The sequence below is a fragment of the Cherax quadricarinatus genome, chromosome 68 (assembly GCF_038502225.1).
Source record: "Cherax quadricarinatus isolate ZL_2023a chromosome 68, ASM3850222v1, whole genome shotgun sequence".
Classification (NCBI taxonomy): Eukaryota; Metazoa; Arthropoda; class Malacostraca; order Decapoda; family Parastacidae; genus Cherax; species Cherax quadricarinatus.
The window spans coordinates 12,345,412-12,372,101 of record NC_091359.1 but is presented as its reverse complement, the minus strand read 5'-3'; the positions used below and the strand labels follow the sequence as shown (position 1 = coordinate 12,372,101).

The 26,690-nt window shown below is 39.7% G+C and overlaps 2 protein-coding genes across 2 annotated transcripts; one reads left to right on the top strand and one right to left on the bottom strand.

Annotated features, from left to right (window-relative positions):
• Nucleotides 1-2,974: 2,974 nt before the first annotated feature.
• LOC128697892 (ctenidin-1-like) lies at nt 2,975-6,563 on the bottom strand. The gene is made up of 2 exons (XM_070099513.1): nt 6,538-6,563; nt 2,975-3,578 (listed from the first exon to the last, which is right to left on the bottom strand). The coding sequence occupies exons 1-2, from the start codon at nt 6,538-6,540 to the stop codon at nt 3,069-3,071; spliced, it is 513 nt and encodes a 170-aa protein (XP_069955614.1). The 5' UTR covers nt 6,541-6,563; the 3' UTR covers nt 2,975-3,068.
• Nucleotides 6,564-14,840: 8,277 nt separating this feature from the next.
• On the top strand, nt 14,841-17,067 carry LOC128697620 (uncharacterized). Its single transcript, XM_053789449.2, has 2 exons — nt 14,841-14,866; nt 16,319-17,067. The coding sequence occupies exons 1-2, from the start codon at nt 14,864-14,866 to the stop codon at nt 16,940-16,942; spliced, it is 627 nt and encodes a 208-aa protein (XP_053645424.1). The 5' UTR covers nt 14,841-14,863; the 3' UTR covers nt 16,943-17,067.
• Nucleotides 17,068-26,690: the final 9,623 nt, after the last annotated feature.

Sequence of the window (26,690 nt, the reverse complement as noted above, 5' to 3'; positions counted from 1 at the left end):
ACAACCTTGGATCAAATAAAATCTCGTTCCACTAACACTGATCTACGAGGACTTCGTTGCCAATACATTTCCATGGGGGAAGTACAGAAGTACCTTCTTCCGTAACCCACGAGTGTTTTAGAACTAAAATAGAGGGCTCTGGTGGTTAACGCTCTCGCTTCACACGGCGAGGGCCTGGGTTCGATTCCCAGCCAGAGTAGAAACATTGGACGTGTTTCTTTCAACCTGTTGTCTATGTTCCCCATCAGTAAAATGGGTACCTGGGTGTTAGTCGACTGGTGTGGGTCGCATCCTGGGACACTGACCTAAGGAGGCCTGGTCACAGACCGGGCAGCGGGGGCGTTGACCCCCGGAACTCTCTCCAGGTAAACTCTCCAGGTAGCAACCCCTTACGCTGCATAAAGTACTAATCCTGAAACTAACTTGGGATACTGCCAGAGAGTTCAAGAAATTTGAGTGAAATCTGTAATCATTAAAGTAATTTAACTGATTAATTATGTTGGAGACTATCACGCCAAATAAAACAAGGTCATTTAGTGAACGAAGGTACCACATTATTTTCAGAGTAGCATGTCTCCTCAGTGATTAACTTCATGGAACGGAATCAGCAAGACATCCTATTGGGAAAAGTGTTCCACAAGGAAGCGTGCTGGAACCATTATGGAATTTCTACTTCAATGACCTTCATCTCATCCCAGAATCACACGCATATGCAGACGACTGTACACTGACATTCACTTATCCAAGAGAAGAAATGCCAGCTGCTATAAGCTACATCAATCACCAGCTAAGAGCTATATCAGCTTGGGGGAAATAGATGGCAAGTAACATTTGCACCTGAGAAAACGCAAATGACGATAGTCTCTAGGCGTCATGATGGTAATGCTGGTGCAGTAGTAAGGATGAACGGGAGGGTGTTGGCACCTGGAGAAGTTGATATCCTTGGTGAAATTTGACTCCAAACCATGAAGAACAATGTTGTAAATCTTGCAAACAAGGCAGCCAGGAAGCTTACAGCACTTCGCCGTATCTCGCATCTGCTTGACAGTAGGGGTTGCAAGATTCTGTACGAGGCACAAGTACGCTCACACCTTGAGTATGCTCCACTTTCTTGGTTTGCCTGCCCCCCCCCCTCCCATCTGCGACTGCTTGACAGAGTAGAGAACAGAGCAAGACGTCTCGTCTCTCGCCTGGATAGATCTGTCATTTCAGCAGAGCATTCAACACAGGAGGGATGTGGGTGGCCTTACTGTTATGTACAAGGCCAATATTGTCAAAGTGCCACACTTGGATCCACTTCGAGGACAGCGTGAAACAAGCTTTTATGCCACAAGACGGGCAGAAAGCAGCAACTTCACTCTGGCTGTACCCTTCTCCAGAACATCACTCCATCTGAGATCATATATACCCAGGATGACTCGAGTATGGAACACATTCATACGGCATAGTGTCAACGAGATAGTCAGTTGATCAAATGAAAATGCTGGCACACAGATGGCTCAAACTTCATCCTTTTCCCTACTTGTATATCTCATAATAAAAATGCTTTCAAATGAGCTGATGTAGGTAACAGCTCTTAGCTTGTCAATAAAGTTAGGAATCCTTAACCTTGTCAATCCCTGTGTAAAAAAAAAAAAAAAAAAAAAAAAAAAAAAAAAAAAAAAAAAAGTGACCCAAGTCTGCTCATTACTACAGCTGACTGAAAGTTTTTATTTGCTCAGAAGTTTGAATAGTTTTGTCAGTACTTATACTGGGTTTTACTTATGGAACCAGACTGCTAAAATATTCCTTGATATTGGAGTTTTTTTTTTTTTTTGCAGGTTCTTGTGCTTTGGAAGTCTATCCCCCTCAAGGATTCTTGATCCAAGGAACTGGACCTGTCCTCCCTTTCCTTGGATTGGATTGAATCTGATTGCTTCCCTTGGCGCTGCATATCCCATATGGGTTCGGTGCATCCCAATGATTGAAAACAAAAATGGAGTGTTCAAGAGAGGAATTTTCTTCTACCAAGTTGCTTATGTAGGACTCGGTGGCTCTTAACCAATGACATCAAACATAATAATCCAGAATCGATTCCGAACACATCCAGCAGCAGCGCAATTCTTTTTTTTTTTTTTTTAAGATTTTTATATACCCGCTGGGCTGAAGTGACAGCCTGAATGAGTTTCCCTACCTTGTATACCTTTTTCCCTCCTGTCCCATACACATTTTCTGTTCCATGCACCAACCAGAAGATCGTCTGGTACTGGACTGTTGGGGCAATGATCTCCCAGGAACTAATAATTATTGGTTGTAACCATAATTTTTAAAGGGGGGTTGATTATAATAATCATGGGAACGCTAAACCCGTTGGGCTATACAGTGCACGTAGGGAGGGGGTATGAAAGGTATTTAGGCTCAATTCAGGGAACCGGAGCACAGATCAAATTCCCTACATCGAAAGCCCCTCACCAGTGTCAAGGAACCTCCCTTGACGGGAGGGGGAGTGGACCAGTAAGCCAAAGGAAGGCCTCAGTCAGATGACCAAAAGCTCTAGCTGCTAGTCATCATATGGCTAAGACCCGCGTCAGGAAACATTTGTTTCCTGATAAACCTTCCAGAAGCGAGAACATTTAGGAGGTAGACAATTATCAAAACGAAGCGCTAAACCTGCAAAAGTCAGAGGAATAAGTACTGAGAGGATATTACTGTTCGGTGGAAGGGCGCAGAATCACCCCCCCCCCCTCAAGGGAGGTTCCTTGATGATGGTGAGGGGCTCTTGATCTAGGGAATTGGATCTGTGATCCGGTTCCCTGAATTGAGCCTGAATACCTTTCATCCCCCCCACATGCGCTGTATAATCCTACGGGTTTAGCGCTTCCCTATGATTATAATAATAGCGATTTCACCGAAGTATTTTATTTAAAAACTATGGAAATAAATTACCAAGTATTTTTTCTATCTGCAATAAAGGCATAAAAATATTCTACCTTTTCAGTCTTTATTCACGAATTTACAATACAAATAATTCCTATTAAACGTTTAATTTGATCTTATTTCACTAAGTTTTAAGTCGCGTTGCCTGTAGCTTATTTGCCATATCCTCCACCGTATCCACCACCACCATGGCCACCACCACCGTATCCACCACCACCATGGCCACCACCACCGTATCCACCACCACCATGGCCGCCACCACCGTATCCACCACCACCATGGCCGCCACCACCGTATCCACCACCACCATGGCCGCCGTATCCACCACCACCATAGCCGCCACCGCCGTATCCACCACCGCCGCCATATCCACCGCCACCACCTCCATATCCACCACCTCCTTTGGGTCCTGCTAGGTTGAAGTTATTGTTTGATGCTCCACCGACTCCTCCGTAGCCACCACCACCGTGTCCTCCACCTCCGTAGCCACCACCACCGTGTCCTCCACCTCCGTAGCCACCACCACCGTGTCCTCCACCTCCGTAGCCACCACCACCGTGTCCTCCACCTCCGTAGCCACCTCCTCCGTGTCCTCCACCTCCGTGTCCAGCATGGGTCACGGAGACCAGAAGACCCACACCCAGGAGAGATAATAGTAACTTCTGAAATAAAAGTGGATAAAAAATTATTACAATGAAAATGAATCCAGAACAAAAGGAATGTATAACTTTCAATATGATCAGCAACACAAAACAGGAAACATCCCCTGTGGTAAGTATCTATGATATACACTACAGGAAGCATCCCCTGTGGTAAGTATCTATGATATACACTACAGGAAGCATCCCCTGTGGTAAGTATCTATGATATACACTACAGGAAGCATCCCCTGTGGTATCTATGATATACACTACAGGAAGCATCCCCTGTGGCAAATATCTATGATATACACTACAGGAAGCATCCCCTGTGGTAAATATCTATGATATACACTACAGGAAGCATCCCCTGTGGTAAGTATCTATGATATACACTACATGAAGCATCCCATGTGGTAAGTATCTATGATATACACTACAGGAAACATCCTCTGTGGTAAGTATCTATGATATACACTACATGAAGCATCCCATGTGGTAAGTATCTATGATATACACTACAGGAAGCATCAACTGTGGTATCTATGATATACACTACAGGAAGCATCCCCTGTGGTAAGTATCTATGATATACACTACAGGAAGCATCCCTGTGGTAAATATCTATGATATACACTACAGGAAGCATCCCCTGTGGTATCTATGATATACACTACAGGAAGCATCCCCTGTGGTATCTATGATATACACTACATGAAGCATCCCATGTGGTATCTATGATATACACTACAGGAAGCATCCCCTGTGGTAAGTATCTATGATATACACTACAGGAAGCATCCCCTGTGGTATCTATGATATACACTACAGGAAACATCCCCTGTGGTATCTATGATATACACTACAGGAAGCATCCCCTGTGGTAAATATCTATGATATACACTACAGGAAGCATCCCCTGTGGTAAATATCTATGATATACACTACAGGAAGCATCCCATGTGGTATCTATGATATACACTACAGGAAGCATCCCCTGTGGTAAGTATCTATGATATACACTACAGGAAGCATCCCCTGTGGTAAGTATCTATGATATACACTACAGGAAGCATCCCCTGTCGTAAGTATCTATGATATACACTACAGGAAGCATCCCCTGTGGTAAATATCTATGATATACACTACAGGAAGCATCCCCTGTGGTAAGTATCTATGATATACACTACAGGAAGCATCCCCTGTGGTAAATATCTACACCGTACTTCAGTCAAATAAATTAATGTTGATACATCACACACCTTTAGATTACTGTGTATTACATACCTTGAAAGATGTGTATCTCTCAGCGCATATACACAGAAAGGTGTATATCAGCGTATAACTCTTAGAGTTTACCTTAATGCCTATTTAAAAGGCTAAAACCATTATTGACTGGAGATGTAAGATTAGGGAATTATTGGCCAACGGAGAGGTAATTTTGAGGTGTAAACTGCCTCAGTCTTAAAAAAAGAGGAGGTGATGTAAGTATAATAGTCTTGTTTCAAGGTGGCGAGTCTCTTACCGCGAAACGTAGTCTCAGGATCCCATGAACAGTCAATAAGCTTTGCACGTAACATAACAGGAAGCCAGTTACAGCAGAGGCGGTTAAAACCTCCATTTCGTCAGACTAATAATATCACTTCACAAAAATCAAGTACAATGTTTCTATAGCCGAGTCTTCTGTAACTTAGTGCTCTATTTCCTGTTGGTTTTATTCTCTCCACCTTTAAGGGAAGCGTGTTAGTGTTAGTGAGGAGGTCGTGATCAAGGGCTGTATGCTTCCCTACTGTCAGGTCACATGCAAAAGACCCGGGCCAGAACCCGTCCTGACCCTGGTATGCTCTCTTTAATACATTGGTGAAAGTGGAAGCTTCCCTTCTGACACACAATTCAAAATAAAAATAATTTTTGAACCCTGATAATATTCTTTTCTGTCATGAAAGGTGTGATATCTATCTCATAAGTCCATCCCCTTTAAAAAAAAAAAAAAATTTGCGCAAAGCGAATTTTTTAGTGAGTCTGTAGCAATTAGTGAAGGAAGGATCTAACCTACATCACTCCATAATGTTAAATGATCAATAGGAGTTAGTGCTTAGCATAAAATATAATTAATGTAACTCCTTCGAGTCTTCACAGACTCCATCACTCTCGCAACGTCAATAACATGATTCATAACTCTTCCTTTGTTATTGTAAATGCTTGTCACTCCCGGTATATTGTCAAATGTTCTAACCTTCAGGACATATGTGATACAAAGAATAAAAGTCACAGTACCGTCTCTGGAGTAATTCACCGTAAAAATCCCCACTTGGAGAGGACCCTTATGAATGTTTTGGCTCGTCCAGGACCACTGTCAAGTCACAGTAGGGGCGAGAAAAGTAGAGAAGGGCAAAAGACCGTAACGGTAGGGAGGTTGGGGAATTAGTTTCACACTTGATATAACATATATTTAATTTCAGCGCTTCATCAGCTCCGTCGTCTCACCATATCTCACAAACTTGACGTCTCGTTTGACTTCAAGTGAGACTTAATTCCGTCGATTTAAACCAGAGCATTTATAACCCAGGAGTGATAATTTACTTTCATTAGTAACATTGAACGGTTCGACTTCGGCTCCTGAACAAGTCATCAAAAAAAAAATTATTGTCCAGCTTTTTGAATTTTATTTTAAATATCTTAATATATCAATTACTTTGAACACGACGTTTGAAACTAAGCGAGATACCTCAAACCAGGTTCCTATTTACTACAAGGTGAACAGAAGCGAAAAGTGTAATGAGATTTGCCCACTTGTCTTGCCCTACTAGGAAATCGAACCCGGATCCTTTCAGTTTGTGATGCAAGTTTAGAAATAAGACACTTGTGCAGTATTGTGTGTGTACGATGCATCCGGCATTGTGTTCAGATCATGAACACAAAAATTAAAGATACAAAACACAGCAAGAGAGGAAGTAACACGAAGAACTGTAAAAAACATTACCATGATGTGTGTGGGAAGGTCGGAGGTCTGAGGCAGACTGCATCATCAGCTGGAACTCCACGTCATTTTATACCCATTTCTTCGCTTGACGACTCACAAAAGAATCAATGCGATTTAGCCAATTTGTGATGAAACCAAATTATGAAATGGTGAGAAAGATTACTGAAAAGGCTTCATTTACGATTCGAAATATTTCTTTTATTGACTTTGTTTTGCTTTTATAACTTAAAGAAAAATTCAGAAAAAAATCTCAGCTACTATAATGCACAAATATTCTTGCCTTAAAATTAATAAATACAGATCGATGAAAAGTGAAAAAAAAAACAGACAAATGAAGCACAGGCTAAATGAGATTTGTACATTTCGGCCTCAGTAGTACTGATGAAGGTATGTGAATGGAACTGAAATTTTCAGATGTCTTTCATCCCGGATTTCATTTTTCTGTCCAGGTTATATTTGACTTTTCATGCATAGATATGTTGATGTAAGAATCACCACAGTGAATTTCATATTAGCTGAAGAAAATCCATCCATGTGAATGTGAAAATACCGAAAAAACAGAATTAAGCCATTAACTGATGATTCCAGTTCTGTACTCATAACTGATGACTCCATTTTTTTACCCAGAACTGATGACTCCAGTTCTGTATCTGTAATTGATAACGTTAATCATACATCTTCACCTTATGACCCCAGTCCAGTACTTGTAACTGCGACCCCATCATAGGGCCACAACACTGAACGAGCTTCGTTATGATGAGAATGACTCACGAAATCGTTCTGGGGTTTTATGACTCTCTGATCGTGGGTTCTACCCCCCAACTACAGACATCCCAGACTGCAGGCATCAAAATCGAGGATGCTTGCATCTTCGATTTTGATTGTAGGTTGGTGTTGATGGCTAGAAGTAGACCTTTCACGACGCTAGGGTCGAGGCACAAAATAGGGAGTGGCCGAACTTAAAACCAGGTTCTTGCTGGAGTTTTAAGAAGAGCTTCACCATCGTTGCAGTGAAGATACCACAAGTGTATCACTAGCAGTAGCTAACAGCTACACTTTTATAAAACAAATCAGTAGATACCAGTGCCTACTGGAGCCAAAGACATTCCCGAATGCTTGACAGCAATTATCTGCAGCCTATTCGAAGGGTAGGAGTCACTGGTACTCAGCTTTAGGGCCACTAACACTACTCCCCACTTCTTCATTTTCGAAACTCCTTCGAAATGCCACTAAAAAGACCATCATCGGACTTATATCCGTATCAAGACACCGTTTTCTTGCGAAAAAATATTCACACATGAGTTATAGACGTTAAATAAAAGTTGTTGTTGCCGTGGCCTAATCCAGGACCATCTAGGGCCTAGGCCATCACTTTCACGTATGTCCTTAGACAACTCGGATTTTTCGCTTCCCGGTTTTAGCGTCGACACCAATGAATGAGTCATATTATATAGACCCGTGACCGATGATTTTTCCCGACAAATGATCTATGTTTTGATGAAAAGTGACTTCTATTTTGTTTTCTCCCATGAGGATTAGTTTATGGCACTCTGAGATATACACACACCTCTCGGTGTAATATCCTTCAGCAGAATACAACGAACGACCATTATTCCGTGTCCATTTCGTAATACTAAATGAGTGTCAGTTTGACGCCGTTCCCCAGCACAGCTACGCACAACGCAGGCGTTGCAAATTACGTGCGACTCTTGAACGTAAAAAAAAAAAAAAACAAGAAAAAAACGACCGGCCACGTGTAACGAAGTACCAATTGACTGCAGTTCGTCCAACCTTTAAACTTGTAGCTGGATCTTAACTTAAAGGATGTAAACAGAAGAAAAAATGAACACTGCATTATAGGCTTCCTGGTCCGTACTTGGCAGATTCAATGCACTCTCAATTATACGAAAATCGTAAATGATCGCGAAGAGCACTTTGTTTTTAATTGCTTTCATTGTGATTTGTGAATGACTCGTTCTCTAACATTTGATACTAACGTATTTATTAAATTAGAATGAATCGTTGACTAGGTTTATTATTATTATTATTATTATTATTATTATTATTATTATTATTATTATTATTATTATTATTATTATATTCAGAGGAAAACACTAAATCCGCAAGTGTAATACGACTTTGATGGTATAGAAGAAAACTGGGTATCATTCGTGTAAGGGAAGGCAACCTCTATTTCTTAGAAATGTTTTTATATATAATTTGGTGAGCTTGATAATGACTGGTTTATGGCATTATCTGTAGCTAAGGCCACATACAATATTATTATTATTATAATCAAGGGGAAGCGCTAAATCAGTAGGATTATACAGAGCCTGTGGGGGAGGGGGGGATGTTGAAGGTATTCAGGGTTAATTCAGGGAACTGGAGCATAGATCCAATTCCCTAGATCAAGAGCCCCTCACCAGCGTCAAGGAACCTTCCTTGAGGAGCCACATACAATATATACTGTTTATCTAGAAACATGAAAGTGAGGTCAGACTTAGATCTAGATACATCAATTACTACTTCGTAATAAGTATCATTCAGGAAACTAAACCTGGAAGATATTAACAATTCTTGATTGATTGCCTATTATTAGAGATTAATGAATAGTAGATAAATGAGATGTAACAGAAATTGGAGAAAGCGAGATTAATAAAATGTTGAGAGTATGAAACAGAAAGAAGAATCGAGTTGTTATTAACAAATATCACCCGGAAAACCATGTAAAAAATAATTTTGAGAAATTAATATGCTCCACTAGGAAACTGCAAAGATATACGAATGGAGAAATTTTATAAAAATATGTGGAATATGCAGCAATTGCATGGTGCCCACTCATGAAAAAGAAATTGATATGCTAGAAGCCTAGAGTTACAAAATTGCTACCACAGCTGAAACATGAGTTACGGTGAAGAGTTATTTACATAACAGATGCTCAAGATGGCTGACAAGAGGAAAAGAAGAGATATGATATTCATATATAAGGTTATAAAAGGACATGATAGATCAAAAAAAGCTTTCTTAATAATTACAATAGGAACAAGAAGAAGCTTCAGGTGTAAATTTTCACATAGTGGTAGATCACTGAGATTAATTAAAAGAGAAAATACTAAGGGCTACAAAAAATAGTAATGATGGGACACCATGAGCCAAACCTGTAATTACACACATACACACACACACACACACACACACACACACACAGTCAGGAAGTGGAATAGTTTGGGGCCAGGAGCTATGAATCGACCCCTGCAACCACAACTAGGTGAGTACACACCACAAAAATCACACGTTTAAAAAAATTACTTCTCGTAATTCCTCATCTGACTTTATTCGAATATTTTCTTAAATAATAACGAAATGTCATATAGATGAAGTGTAAATAAGTGGGCAGGAGAATTCACAAGATGTAAAGAAAATCTAATACTAAAAAAAAGCCATCATGATGCTCGGATCATCTTAAACCTCACTACTGAACATCACACAGGTTCAAGAGCTTATTAAAGACAGGTGAGCATTTTATTTCTCAGTTTAACGTAGTTGAATGTAGTTATCTCCCTTCGCTAAGAGACTTGTTCAGTAAAGCTTAAATATTTGTTTATTAGGGGCCACCTGAGGAAATTAAAACAAGACTGCATTTGTTATATTTTGTGTTATTGACAGTGTAGTTGTTGTTCATGTTTTCATTTCTTTTGTTTTTTGTTGCTGATGAGGTTTTATTATTATTATTAGTGGAAGTAGTATAGAAAGTAGTAGCAGTCGTAGTAGTAGTAGTGGTTGTAATAGTAGTGTAGAAATAGTAGCAGTAGTAGTAATAATAATAGCAGCAGTGGATGTAGAAGTCCTATAAGTAGCTGCTATAGTAAAAACAGTAGTAGATGTAGATTACAAGAATTAATATTATAATACTCCTTTTTTTTTTTGTCAGATTTCTTCACTTGTTTTGTAAATTAATGACAGTCAATGAACACCTGTTGTCATGTTGCAATGATTGATAGGCTAACACGCAACTTAAAAATCAAGGGATTTCCGTGCTAGAAACACGGTAGACCCTGTCGGTCAGTGTGTGAGGGTGAAGAATGGGAGGAAATCAGGTCTGAAGCCTTGGAAAAAGATCCAAATTATTATTATTATTATTATTATTATTATCATAATCATGGGAGAGCGCTAAACCCATAGGATTATACGGCGAATGTGGGAGGGGGGTATGGAAGGCATTGAGGCTCATTTCAGGGAACTGGAGCACAGGTCCAATTCTCTAGATCAAGAGCCCCCCCACCAGCGTCAAGGAACCTCCCTTGAGGGGCGAAAGATACAAACCTTGTTATCAAAAGTCCTTCCCCATCTCCAAGAGGACGGGGAGTGTAGCTGGGTATCTAAATATTGCTCGTGTCTTATTTTCGTTATTGTATAACATAAATAACAAGTCTTACAGACCTTTGCAATCACAGACTAGGAGTGGCAGCATCCTAACCATGAAAATATATCACCTAACACCTGATTATGACTGGCAATATTGCATTCTGAAGTGACAGAAGTTCCGCTTCAGAAATATGTTTTCTAATACGGATCAGATTTTTTGTAGTGGCGATCTGGTACTGTCAAGCGTATTCTTTTTTATTTCTTGTTTTCACCAACAGAAATGTGTTACGTAAATTTCCAGCTTAATGTGTACGTTCATGTCATTTTTTGTTGCCTATCTACCTGTTGATATTATTTAAAGTTAAAAGAGCTTATTTTTGTTTGTGGTTTCCTGTGTTCAACATTGAGTTTGTCCCTCAAAATTTAATTTCCTATTATTGTAGCACATGACTCACGAAATCGTAATGACACGATTGCAAACAAACCATACCACTGGCGGGGTTAGAACCCGCTAACAGTCTCAAAACTTGAGCTAGAGTTCGTTACTGCCACGCTAGCTGGAGATTCGTCTGTAAAAACTTGTATTTGTGGTCACAGTGGTGCCTATGCTAACCTTCCTATGGTGTATCAATATACGTACCTAGTTGGTTGAACCTTTTTGTGGCGAGCTGGCCCAGTGGCTAACGCGTCGGTCTGGAGTTTTGAGACTGATCGCGGGTTCTAACCCCACCCGTGGTATGGTTTTCTTTTTATTGTAACACATACTATCTTCTGGATCCCATTCTAGCAATCTGCTACTCAGAAGAAATATAACCAGTGTCACATCTCTCTTCCTCCTGTCTACCAACAGGGACATTTGTGAATGCAGTGTGTCGTTGTGAGTGTTTATAAGTCTGAGTTTATCTGAAAGTCTGGGTCAATATGATTCATAGGAGTTTACAGTAGTTAATAATAATAATAATAATAATAATAATAATAATAATAATAATAATAATAATAATAATAATAATAATTTTTATTAACATGTCAATATTATTGGTGTCCATGGGCAAGCTTCGCCAAAAGTATATTTTTATTCTCATAAACGCTTGTCAGTGCCAGGAGTGACAGCTCAACAATGCCTCAGTGACTTGAGAGCGAATCAACTATGTTTTTTTTAATAGGCTGGACAGTATATTTAAAAAATACTGCTTTTCTTGGACGCGAGAGAAAGAGCCATTAATTCCACGTTATAGTCCGTTGATCTGCATAAAATTTCCAAGAAACGTGACCAAAGATTTTTTTAAGTATACTGATTACTTTAAGGATTTTTTAAGTATACGGATTTTTTTTATGAATAACGATATAATATTTTGAAGCCATGCGATTCTTTGGGTGTTGATGTAGAGCAATACGTTGTAATGCGGAATTAAGAACTCCAGCACAGTGTAAGGAATTTTTATTACGTTCTTTATCAATAAAATTTAATAGATGAATCTAATGCTTGACTGTAAAGTGCATTATGTATTACTGTCGACTATGGAGATATTACTCCCGACCAGTGAGATATTACTCCCGACCAGTGAGATATTACTCCCGACCAGTGAGATATTACTCCCGATCAGTGAGATATTACTCCCGACCAATGAGATATTACTCCCAGCCATGGAGGTGGTATTCCCGATCATGGAGATATTACTCCCGACCAATGAGATATTACTCCCGACCAGTGAGATATTACTCCCGACCAATGAGATATTACTCCCAGCCATGGAGGTGGTATTCCCGATCATGGAGATATTACTCCCGACAAGTGAGATATTACTCCTGATATTGGAGATATTACTCCCGACCATGGAGATATTACTCCCAGCCATGGAGGTGGTATTCCCGATCATGGAGATATTACTCCCGACAAGTGAGATATTACTCCTGATATTGGAGATATTACTCCCGACCATGGAGATATCGCTCCCGACCATGGAGATATTACTCTCGACCATGGAGATATTACTCTCGACCATGGAGATATTACTCCTGATCATGGAGATATTACTCCCGTCCATACAGATATTACTACCGATCATGGAAATAGTACTCCCGTCCATACAGATATTACTACCGATCATGGAAATAGTACTCCCGACCATGGAGATATTGCTCCCGACTATGGAGATATTATTCCCGACCATGGGGATATTATCATGGAGATATTACTCCCGACCATGGGGATATTATCATTGAGATATTACTCCCGACCATGGGGATATTATCATGGAGATATTACTCCCGACCATGGGGATATTATCATGGAGATATTACTCCCGACCATGGGGATATTATCATGGAGATATTACTCCCGACAATGGGGATATTATTATGGAGATATTACTCCCGACCATAGGGATATTACTCCCAACAACAGAAATATTACTCAGCAGCATGAAAACATGAAAAAAATGAGATATTTCTCCCCGACAAAGATTCCCTACCAAATCCATTCATAAAAATCGATTTATGATTAAAAATTCATGATTGCCCTTAAAAATTATTTTGTATAGGCTTGTACAATATTTTTAAAATTATGGGGAAGAGCCAAACACGTAGTCGTACAGAGTAAATTTATTAAAAAAAAAAAGTGAAGTGCTGAATAAAAATTCTTAGTATCCTAGCTGGAACAATTCGCCAAAAAGGTGCACAGACGCGAGGGACATTATGGCGACGTTTCGGTACAGGGCGGACCGAAATGTCATCCTAACGTTCCTCTCATAAGTGTCTTGGAGACCAAAGTTTCTCAAGTCAGAGGCTTGCTAAACCTTGCTTTCAAAGCCTGGTTTTCCGTAATGGTCTTTACCCTTGGTCTCCAAGAATGATCTTCATCCTTGGTCTCTCCAATCTTGATCTTCATTCTTAGTCTCCTTGGTCTCCAAGCGAAGCGTAGTCTACATATGTACAAATTTATCGTATTTTTCTTAAATATTTGGTCGGTATTTTATGCCTTTTACGCCATTGTTTATGTTTATGCAGATAATTATCTCTAATTATTACACTGTGAAGTATTTTGTAACAATGAGATCCGTCTGGATACCCAACATAATGTTTAACACCAACACCTTTCACTTTATCTGCCTCATTTATTTTCACGAAAACTGTATTGCACTGTAGTTGCCTTACGAGGTTTAAAGCCTATCGACTACACTAGGGTCAATAAGGCTACATATCAGAAGTGCACTGAAAGTTTTCTTTAATACCTAAAATGGGGACTAAAATTAACTCTCAGGATGAATACATTTAGGCTGAAAAATATACACCCGACGGTGTATATACTCGGCTATATGTGCTCCTTGGTGTATATGGATAGATATACACTTCTTAGTGCTTGTATTGGGAATACCCATGCATACCTGAGGTTAGTTGACTGTTGTGGGTTGCATCCTGCTACGTAACAGTATACCTTAAGACAGCGCTAGGCTCTAAAATAAGTTGATAAGATACCAACTCTTAGCCTGTGAAAGTGATGTGTAAAAAAAGTGAAAATAAAATATGCATATATAGGCTTTATTTTTATTTTATATTTTGAAGTAAGTACAGAGACTGAATTATTATTATAATCATGGGGGAGCGTTAAACCCGTAAGATTATACAGCGCATGTAGGAGGGGGATGGAAGGTATTCAGGCTCAATTCAGGGAACTGGAGTACAGATCCAATTCCCTAGATCAAGAGCCCCTCGCCAGCGTCAAGGAACCTCCCTTGAGGGGACAGAGACTGAAAAAGAAATCATTAAGTCGCATTTCAGATGGTAAATATACACCTTTTCTCACTAAAGCTTCCCGGTCTTTCATAATTTGGTTTCATCACAAATTGGCTAAATCGCACTGATTTCTTTGTGTGGCGTCAAGCGAAGAAATGAGTATAAAACGACGTTGATTCGTAGGTGACGATGCAGTCTGCCTCAGACCTCCACCCATCCCACACACACCATGGTAATGTTCAGTTCTTCTTGCTACTTCCTCTCTTACCGATTATTTTGTGAATCATTATTCCTCCGGGATGCTAGCCGCATCACAGAGTGCAGACGGCTCATATCCGAAATAACACGGGTTTGTTTCCGGGGGATGGAGGAAAATGAACGCGGACAATTTTTTACTGTTGTTGGCCGGAATATCAGTCATTTTCCACGATAATCAAATTGATTGTAGGGAGAAAAAGTCACAGTCCCACGGCTGAAAACAGTCACATATCTAAACACTAGAATTTGAGATTGAAAAACTTTTCTCTCCACTTTTGACTGTTATCGAGGGAAAAAATGAGATCAGATCAGCGAGAGGAGAAAAAAATGCAGAGGTGATAAAACATTAGACGGAAGATTAGGTCAAGTCCCATGTGTTCTGAAATTAAAGCATTTGACAGTGTACCTTGAGAAGCAAATGTCTATAGAAATAAAGCTTGGACTAAGGTTTGAAGAATATATTACATTATTTATTCCTTAGTATAAGAAGCACTAAATCTGTGTGGGGGTCGACGCAAGATGCAATTGGAAGCACGATCCTGCATCAGATAATAATGATTCACACTATACTTATCTACTTCGCAAAAAGATGACCAGCATATGGGAGGATAAAATCCCTGAACATCACAGGAGAAAAACCTTTGCTATCATTAGCTTGATTGAATCATTCGTATTTTGAAACTCTCGGTCGGGAAGCTGGCCAGAGTTACCAATGTGTTGGAAAAGGCAGGAGTACCAGGAAATAAAGTATAGGTGGTAGGTGAAATATTGTACCAGACTATTAGGAAGTGTAATTTAAAATTTAATGTAACAGCTTCTAACCACCTGAACAGCCTCGCCGACCTGGCTGGTGGGTTAATTGGGTTTAAAGCCTATCAACTACTCAAAGGATCAATAAGGATGCAGGTAACCAGTTCACCACCAGTCAAAAATAGATTAATAATACAAAAAAATAGTGATTAAAGTAAACTGCCGGTGTATACACACCATGAGACATATCTCGCATTGCATATATCCAGTCTGGGCTTTCACTGCGTTGGTTCTACTGACAATGAGTACTGGTACTGTGGTAGTAATTTATTCGTAAGAAAATGGGAAACAAAAATTCCTGACGGGTTTTAGTCAACTGATTAACCATAACTGGATAAGCATCTCCCGTCCTACCTGAGCTAGCTTTTACACCTCTAAAAAAAGTGGAGTCCTGCCTAGTAGTGTCTTCACATGTGTTCTGGTGTGTGATATCTGTTAATATTTATGCGTGTACGGGAAACTATTGCCATTTGTATTGAAGGAGACATGTGTATTGTTTAAGGCCTTTGTATGACTAAAATTTCTTTATATATATATATATATATATATATATATATATATATATATATATATATATATATATATATATATATATATATATAATTTTTAATTTCAGAAGTTGCTGTTGTCCCTTCTGGGTGTGGCTCTTCTGGCCTCCATGATCCAGGCTGGTGGATACGGAGGTGGTGGAGGTGGACACGGAGGTGGTGGAGGTGGACACGGAGGTGGAGGCTACGGAGGTGGACACGGAGGTGGAGGCTACGGAGGTGGACACGGAGGTGGAGGGCACGGTGGAGGTGGCTACGGAGGAGGTGGCTATGGGGGTGGAGGACATGGAGGAGGTGGCTACGGAGGAGGTGGCTATGGGGGTGGAGGACATGGAGGAGGTGGTGGCTACGGGGGAGTCGGTGGAACATCAAACAATAACTTCAACCTAGCAGGCCCGAAAGGCGGTGGCGGTGGCGGCTATGGAGGCGGTGGTCATGGCGGTGGTGGCTATGGCGGTGGCGGCTATGGAGGCGGTGGTCATGGTGGTGGTGGCTATGGCGGTGGCGGCTATGGAGGCGGTGGCCATGGCGGTGGCGGCTATGGAGGCGGTGGCCATGGCGGTGGCGGCTATGGAGGCGGTGGCCATGGCGGTGGCGGCTATGGAGGCGGTGGCCATGGCGGAGGTGGCGTCTATGGTAAAGGCGGCCACGGCGGTGGCGGCTATGGCGGCGGCTATGGATACGGGAAGTAATCAACGATATACACCGATGGATGTTCCACACAAACCAGAAAGAAACATCAACTTCCTGTCAAAAAACATTGACACACTGTAAAGGAACTAACATTTTTTTCATAAATAAAGACTGAAAAGATCAATTATTTTCTATTTCTTTATTCCACAATTACATAAGTTCGAAAAAAGTAACATTTGAAAAAGAATTCTCAATGAAAAGAAAAATAACAGGAATGGTAACGAAGTCCGCAAATTTTTTGATAGACAATTTTTTTTAGGGGGGGTAAAAAAAAAGTATCGTTAATTAAACTGGGTTGAGAAAAGAGAACGGAACACAAATGGTACGTAAATGTAAACAAACTGGATGCAAGAGTTACCCTTATTAACCACAACGTTTCGCTATAAAAAAAGAAAATCTTTATGGAATCACTGCTTTCACGGCTGTTTCAGTGATACTATTCAGTCGTGGAGAGAATTAAAATAATTGGAAAACAGCATATAACACACTTCACTTCTTAGAGAATTCTTATCAAAAATTTAATGTTATTTCGAGCCTAGTGTACATATGCCATTCGTAAGCACACAGGTATATTTTACATGACATTCAAAAAATTGGTTAAAATTAAGAAAACAAAGAACCACAATACCCAATAATGTTACTGTCATTGGGTATTGTGGTTCCTTATTATCGTAATTTAAAAATTTTGACTCATAAAAATACCCGAGTGCCTACGAAACGGCATATGTACACTAATTTTCCGTCATCTGTTTTCTAATCTACACGATGCTTGTGGTAGCTACAATTCACAATGAAACACAAAGTTGTTTTATGTTTGAAGAATATCTTATAACAGCAGAGGGACATCCACTTCTAATTTAGCATGTAAATGCCTTTTTTTTTTTCTACATTAGCATTTAGATATTTTTTTTTAATGACGTACAGAAAGTTTACAAAATAAACTAAGTTGAAGTGCTTCCAGTATATCCAACTTCGAAAACTTGAAACTTAAATTTAATACGTTACGTGACTACAATTATTGCTTTGATACCGAATATATAGAATTTAAGAATTATAAAATGCTTTTTCATTGCAAAATATATAACTGGGCCTAATGATATTAACTCTTTAATTAAGTTGCTTACTTTGAAATAACTATGGGTTACCTATTTTTTTGTGTGTCAATTGCTGTAGGCTTAGTGACTACCTTTAAACAAAAACATTTGTTTGTAGATGAATGGTTCAGAGAACCGACATGTTGATAAATTAGACACATGTGCAAGTCTTGGGTATCTTTATTGAGGAAACGTTTCGCCACACAGTGGCTTCATCAGTCCATACATAGGAGAAACTTGAAGAACAGGAGGAGAATGAGGTAATCAGTCCCTCAACCTTGAGTCGATGTGTTCAGTCCATCAATCATGGACTGATGAAGCCACTGTGTGGCGAAACGTTTCCTCAATAAAGATACCCAAGAGTTGCACATGTGTCTAATTTATCAAAAACATTTGTTTTGATTTCAGCAACGAATCCCGAGGATAATGATTAAATATTCAAGAAAACATTGTTAATTATGAAGTGTAATGCATTTTTTATGAAGATGTCTAGTCTTTCCCAACTCTTATAAAAATATGTTTTTGCAAGATCTACAGAGGTAACTAACAATACTGCAACCAGCTATGAATCGAATCCGGGACATTTAGCCCGGCCCCTGTGAACCAAGCTAACCTCCCGAGACGCCTTAACCCACCTAACCACCATACTATAAATTTCAGGCAGCCAGTGAGTACATTGAATCTGCAACTCCTGTCGTTTCCCCGGCCACAATTGTCCTCGCTTCAGGAGTGGCAGAGCCAGTGTACTCACTGGGTCTGATATTAGTAGCATGGTGGTCAAATGGGTTAAGACGTCGGAAGGCTGACTTGATCTCCAGGGGGCGATCTTAAAAATGCAAAACACACCACGGGGGATGAAAATCTTCCGCTCAAGATCTTTCACACGTCTCCCTGCGTCATCAGGATATATGTGCTACTAGGTCAGGTGCCATGCTCCTTCCTTAAGTGAATGTGACCTGGCCTGACTAGGTTAGGGCATTGGCTTAAGCCGGTAGGAGACTCGAACCTACAAACCTTGGAACATGGAACGCAGTACTCTACCACCGTACCACACTGTTGGTGTTTGTGAATATTTCTCCTGTTTTGCGAATTCTAAACATCCTAAAAATCTCTCGTTGGTCGATGCATGCAGGGGATGAGATGAAAAGCTGAAAGCCACCTGCCTGAAAGGTGGCTGCCTTGGACCAAAACGTCTTGCGTTAGCTGGGCACCAAGCTATTGGACGAGTATGGTACAGTGTTAGAGCACTGCGTTCCTTGTTCCGAGGTTCGTAGTTTCGAGTCTCCTTCGACCTGAGATTAGTGTTTGTGAATATTTCGCCTGTGTGTACTCACCTATTTGTACTCACCTATTTGTGGTTGCAGGGGTCGAGTCCTAGCTCCTGGCCCCGCCTCTTCACCGGTTGCTACTAGACCCTCTCTCTCCCCGCTCCATGAGCTTTATCAAACCTCGTCTTAAAACTGTGTATGGTTCCTGCCTCCACTACGTCATTTTCTAGGCTATTCCACTGCCTTACAACTCTATGACTGAAGAAATACTTCCTACTATCTCTCTGACTCATTTGTGTCTTCAACTTCCAATTGTGGCCTCTTGTTTCTGTGTCCCCTCCCTGGAACATCCTGTCCTTGTCCACCTTGTCTATTCCACGCAGTATTTTATATGTCGTTATCATGTCTCCCCTGACCCTCCTGTCCTCCAGTGTCGTCAGGCCGATTTCCCTTAATCTTTCTTCATAGGACATTCCCCTTAGCTCTGGAACTAACCTTGTTGCAAACCTTTGTACTTTCTCTAGTTTCTTGACGTGCTTTATCAAGTGCGGGTTCCAAACAGGTGCTGCATACTCCAGTATGGGCCTGACATACACGGTGTACAGTGTCTTGAATGATTCCTTACTAAGGTGTCGGAATGCTGTTCTCAGGTTTGCCAGGCGCCCATATGCTGCAGCAGTTATCTGATTGATGTGTGCTTCCGGAGACATGCTCGGTGTTATACTCACCCCAAGATCTTTCTCCTTGAGTGAGGTTTGCAGTCTTTGGCCACCTAGCCTATACTCTGTCTGTGGTCTTCTGTGCCCTTCCCCTATCTTCATGACTTTGCATTTGGCAGGATTAAATTCGAGAAGCCATTTGCTGGACCAGGTGTCCAGTCTGTCCAGGTCTCTTTGAAGTCCTGCCTGGTCCTCATCAGATTTAATTCTCCTCATTAACTTCACATCATCTGCAAACAGGGACACTTCTGAGTCTAACCCTTCCGTCATGTCGTTCACATATACCAAAAATAGCACTGGTCCTAGGACCGACCCCTGTGGGACCCCGCTCGTCACAGGTGCCCACTGTGATACATCATTACGTACCATGACTCGTTGTTGCCTCCCTGTCAGGTATTCTCTGATCCATTGCAGTGCCCTTCCTGTTATATGCGCCTGATGCTCTAGCTTCTGCACTAATCTCTTGTGAGGAACTGTGTCAAAGGCCTTCTTGCAGTCCAAGAAGATGCAATCAACCCACCCCTCTCTCTCTTGTCTTACTTCTGTTATTTTATCATAAAACTCCAGAAGGTTTGTGACACAGGATTTGCCTTCCGTGAATCCGTGCTGGTTGGCATTTATACTCCTGTTCCGTTCCAGGTGCTCCACCACTCTCCTCCTGATAATCTTCTCCATAATTTTGCATACTATACACGTCAATGACACAGGTCTATAGTTTAGTGCCTCTTTTCTGTCTCCTTTTTTGAAAATGGGAACTACATTTGCTGTCTTCCATACCTCAGGTAGTTGCCCAGTTTCCAGGGATGTGTTGAAGATTGTGGTAAGTGGTACGCACAACATATCTGCTCCCTCTCTAAGGACCCATGGAGAGATGTTGTCCGGTCCCATTGCCTTTTGTGTATGTGTGTGTGTGTGTGTGTGTGGTGCCAAATAGGTAAAGCTTTCTATATATAAAGTTACAGTAAAACATAAATAAATATATTCTATCTAACACTGTTACGATAACTGTCCTAACCAACTTACTAACAAATTTCGTGGCAAACGCTCTTGCTTCACACAGCAACGGCCTGGGTTCGATTCCAAGCCAGAGTAGAAACATTGGGCGTGTTTCTTTACAGCTGTTGTCTATGTTCCCCATCAGTAAAATGGGTACCTGGGTGTTAGTCGACTGGTGTGGGTCGCATCCTGGAACACTGACCTAATTTGCCCGAAAAGCTGAGTATGACAAGGGGCTTTCTATATAGTAGTATGTCATTGTTGTCAGCTAGGCCTGTATATCATGTGCATGTACTTGTAGTAAATATATTATTATAATTATTATTATTATTATTATTATTATTATTATTGTATTTTTTTATATTTTATTTAAAAACGCAATACACAATTATACATGTAGACAATGTAAACAATGAAACGTAACCATTATATATAACAACAAAAAGCTCCACATTCCCTACCTTAGCACTAAACTTATACTTAAGAAAACACACGTTCAACTAAAAAGTTTGATACCCCCCCAAAAAAAAAAACCCAACCATCACATATAGTAAACTAAAGACAGCCCACATCTTCAAATACAGGTGGGTTTATTACATCCAAAATTACAGCCATAAACACAATATGCAAAATAACCCAAAGAATGTCACAGGTATTTACATTTTACATAAAACTGTATGTACGAAGACATTCTCAATTATCCAAAAATTCTTTACACACTTATTATTGTTGTATATTAAACTTCATATACAAATACATAATATATAACACCTCAAAAAATTACGAAACAAATAAAGGTTAGAAAATAATCTCCACACCTCACCACAGAAAAAACTAAACACAGTATAATATAACAAATGATTCGTTCCACTCCCATACACTACATCATCCCACAAGCGAACAAACACTACATCATCCCACAAGCGAACAAACACTACATCATCCCACAAGCGAACAAACACTACATCATCCCACAAGCGAACAAACACTACATCATCCCACAAGCGAACAAACACTACATCATCCCACAAGCGAACAAACACTACATCATCCCACAAGCGAACAAACACTACATCATCCCACAAGCGAACAAACACTACATCATCCCACAAGCGAACAAACACTACATCATCCTACAAGCGAACTTACACAATCACGTATATTTAGTAATATTTTTCAAATATAATTTCCATTTTTAAGTAACAAACTTCTACCATATAATAAAATATACATAGTCATTACTATTAAACATTAGCTTAAACAAGTACTATATTCTTATTCTACAGACCGCAGCATTTCTTGCATCACCATCCTAACATTATTATTGTGTTATAAGAACTGTAAATGTCATCGAGTTGTTCATATGAAGCCTCAGTCTTGCTAGGCACAAGGATTGAGACATGATAAGGTCGAGCCTCTGAAGTGTTGAAATAAGGGCCAAAATCAAAAGATAAAAAAGTTATCTACGAAGTAACAATGATCTCTGGTTGCAGAGGAAGATGGTGTAGTTAAGGAATTACCAGGACAGACTTACCTATATATTCTGAGATGCGGTTTTCATAGTTTATTGAGGTTTAGTGATCTAAGATCACAATGCAAAGGATCAATGCATTTAAAAATAAAATGATCCATATTATACGTTGATTAGAGAATACAAATAAAGCGTTAATCTTTGGAAAGGAGTGTTTTGTTAAAATACGTAGTTCCTTACGCATCCTAAAGCTCAGATGGGAACTACATTTGCTGTCTTCCATACCTCAGGTAGTTGCCCAGTTTCCAGGGATGTGTTGAAGATTGTGGTAAGTGGTACGCACAACATATCTGCTCCCTCTCTAAGGACCCATGGAGAGATGTTGTCCGGTCCCATTGCCTTTTGTGTATGTGTGTGTGTGTGTGTGTGTGGTGCCAAATAGGTAAAGCTTTCTATATATAAAGTTACAGTAAAACATAAATAAATATATTCTATCTAACACTGTTACGATAACTGTCCTAACCAACTTACTAACAAATTTCGTGGCAAACGCTCTTGCTTCACACAGCAACGGCCTGGGTTCGATTCCAAGCCAGAGTAGAAACATTGGGCGTGTTTCTTTACAGCTGTTGTCTATGTTCCCCATCAGTAAAATGGGTACCTGGGTGTTAGTCGACTGGTGTGGGTCGCATCCTGGAACACTGACCTAATTTGCCCGAAAAGCTGAGTATGACAAGGGGCTTTCTATATAGTAGTATGTCATTGTTGTCAGCTAGGCCTGTATATCATGTGCATGTACTTGTAGTAAATATATTATTAAAATTATTATTATTATTATTATTATTATTATTATTATTATTATTGTATTTTTTTATATTTTATTTAAAAACGCAATACACAATTATACATGTAGACAATGTAAACAATGAAACGTAACCATTATATATAACAACAAAAAGCTCCACATTCCCTACCTTAGCACTAAACTTATACTTAAGAAAACACACGTTCAACTAAAAAGTTTGATACCCCCCCAAAAAAAAAACCCAACCATCACATATAGTAAACTAAAGACAGCCCACATCTTCAAATACAGGTGGGTTTATTACATCCAAAATTACAGCCATAAACACAATATGCAAAATAACCCAAAGAATGTCACAGGTATTTACATTTTACATAAAACTGTATGTACGAAGACATTCTCAATTATCCAAAAATTCTTTACACACTTATTATTGTTGTATATTAAACTTCATATACAAATACATAATATATAACACCTCAAAAAATTACGAAACAAATAAAGGTTAGAAAATAATCTCCACACCTCACCACAGAAAAAACTAAACACAGTATAATATAACAAATGATTCGTTCCACTCCCATACACTACATCATCCCACAAGCGAACAAACACTACATCATCCCACAAGCGAACAAACACTACATCATCCCACAAGCGAACAAACACTACATCATCCCACAAGCGAACAAACACTACATCATCCCACAAGCGAACAAACACTACATCATCCCACAAGCGAACAAACACTACATCATCCCACAAGCGAACAAACACTACATCATCCCACAAGCGAACAAACACTACATCATCCCACAAGCGAACAAACACTACATCATCCTACAAGCGAACTTACACAATCACGTATATTTAGTAATATTTTTCAAATATAATTTCCATTTTTAAGTAACAAACTTCTACCATATAATAAAATATACATAGTCATTACTATTAAACATTAGCTTAAACAAGTACTATATTCTTATTCTACAGACCGCAGCATTTCTTGCATCACCATCCTAACATTATTATTGTGTTATAAGAACTGTAAATGTCATCGAGTTGTTCATATGAAGCCTCAGTCTTGCTAGGCACAAGGATTGAGACATGATAAGGTCGAGCCTCTGAAGTGTTGAAATAAGGGCCAAAATCAAAAGATAAAAAAGTTATCTACGAAGTAACAATGATCTCTGGTTGCAGAGGAAGATGGTGTAGTTAAGGAATTACCAGGACAGACTTACCTATATATTCTGAGATGCGGTTTTCATAGTTTATTGAGGTTTAGTGATCTAAGATCACAATGCAAAGGATCAATGCATTTAAAAATAAAATGATCCATATTATACGTTGATTAGAGAATACAAATAAAGCGTTAATCTTTGGAAAGGAGTGTTTTGTTAAAATACGTAGTTCCTTACGCATCCTAAAGCTCAGATTTCATAAGGTGGCTTAATATGTAGCATTTATGGACTGTTTAGGTTACCAGAAGCCAAACTTTTCTGTTCAAAATGTTTTGAAAACACTGTAAAACGATTTACTTGGTTAAGATTTCTTTCGAATAATGTACTCATATTTGGTGGCCTCAGCATCGCACTTATAACTTCTGACCCCTAGGTCTGTAGCTGTAATGCCGGCTATGTAGCTTAACCAGTAATCACGGCCCTGTAGTTGTATCCAGTAATCCCGCCCCTGTAGTTGTATTCAGTAATCCCGGCCCTGTAGTTGTATCCAGTAATTCCGGGCCTGTAGCTGTATCCAGTAATCACGGCCCTGTAGCGTAACCAGTAATCGCGGTCCTGTAGCGTAAACAGTAATCCCGGCCCTGTAGTTGTATCCAGTAATCCCGCCCCTGTAGTTGTATTCAGTAATCCCGGCCCTGTAGTTGTATCCAGTAATTCCGGGCCTGTAGCTGTAACCAGCAATCCCGGCCCTGTAGCGTAACCAGTAATCCCGGTCCTATTGCTGAAACTGCTGACCAAAGTCCTGTACTTACAACTGCTGACCACAATTCCATACCTGTATAGCCCTGTTCTGTAAATATTGACTCGTACATTGTACCTGTAAATAATAACCCCAGTGTTTTAGCCGTGACTGATAACCTCAGTCCTGTAGCACTAATGATGAGCTTATCACTTTATCTTTGACTGATAACCTGGGAACTCATAAATGTAAATTATGTCCCCAGTCCTGTATTTATTGGAATTTCGTTTCCACCCGTTTAATAAATTCTCATTAACTTTATAGAATTAGAAGATGACTTGTTGCCATTTACAGAAGAGATATATTCATCCTTGCATCAGTACTTTTATGTATAACGATAGCCATTTTACTGTCTTTAAAGTACAGAAACAGTAAATACAGTACCAATATTACATTCCAGAGCGATAATGAACTTTTTGCATTAAACTTTCTCACCATTTCATAATTTAGTTTCATCACAAATTGGATAAATCGCATTGATTCCTTTGTGTGGCGTCAAGCGAAGACACGAGTATAAAATGATGTTGAGTCGCAGTTGACGAAGTAGTCTGCCTCAGACCTCCGCCCATCCCACACACACCATGGTAATGTTTCAGTGGTCTTCCTGCCACTACCTCTCTTATCAAGTTCCATAAACCTAATTTCGGAGTTAGTAATCCTCCACGATGCAAGCTACATTTAGCATATGCAATACAGATGGCTCACAAATGAAAGTACTTGGGCTCGATTGAAGGGTAGAAAGAGAGGTATGGGCAAGTCTATCGATGGTAAACAGGTACCTAGCTGAAAGTACATTGATAAGATAAAGACTATCCGTCCCTGATACGAAAATCCTGAATGAAAATAAGTGTCAGCTATATAAGTCAAATTATAGCTAACATTCAGAAACAAAGAAATGGAGGTTAACGTGTTATGTTTACTCCAATATGACACGACATATTTCCATGAACATAATTTTTATATTGCTGCCCTAGTGAGTGTCGGCAAATTTCGGACTTTTTCCACGATAATGAAATTAAGTGTATAGATTAAAAATGGCAGTTCCGAGACAGACAAATCCCATGCATAAAAGTTAGAATTAAGACAAAAAGGTTTCTACCCTTCCTAGACTATTATTTTGTCGCGAGAGTGTAGAACCACGATGAAAACTAGAAGATAGATTAGGACAGTAAAAGGCGAGATAGTAGAGGTGATAAAAACATATGAAAAGAGGTCACGTAATTTAGATTAGAGTATTCGACAGTATTAAGATATATTTACAGAAACATATCAGGAGCAAAGGTTCTGCTCGAGATTTTATTTAACATATGGGGTCCGTCAAGGCTGCACGAGGATTAACTTATATAATGGTTCCATAATCTCTAGGTTATAATCTCGCCTCAGTGACACTTATTAGAGTCATCGAAGCGAGCAC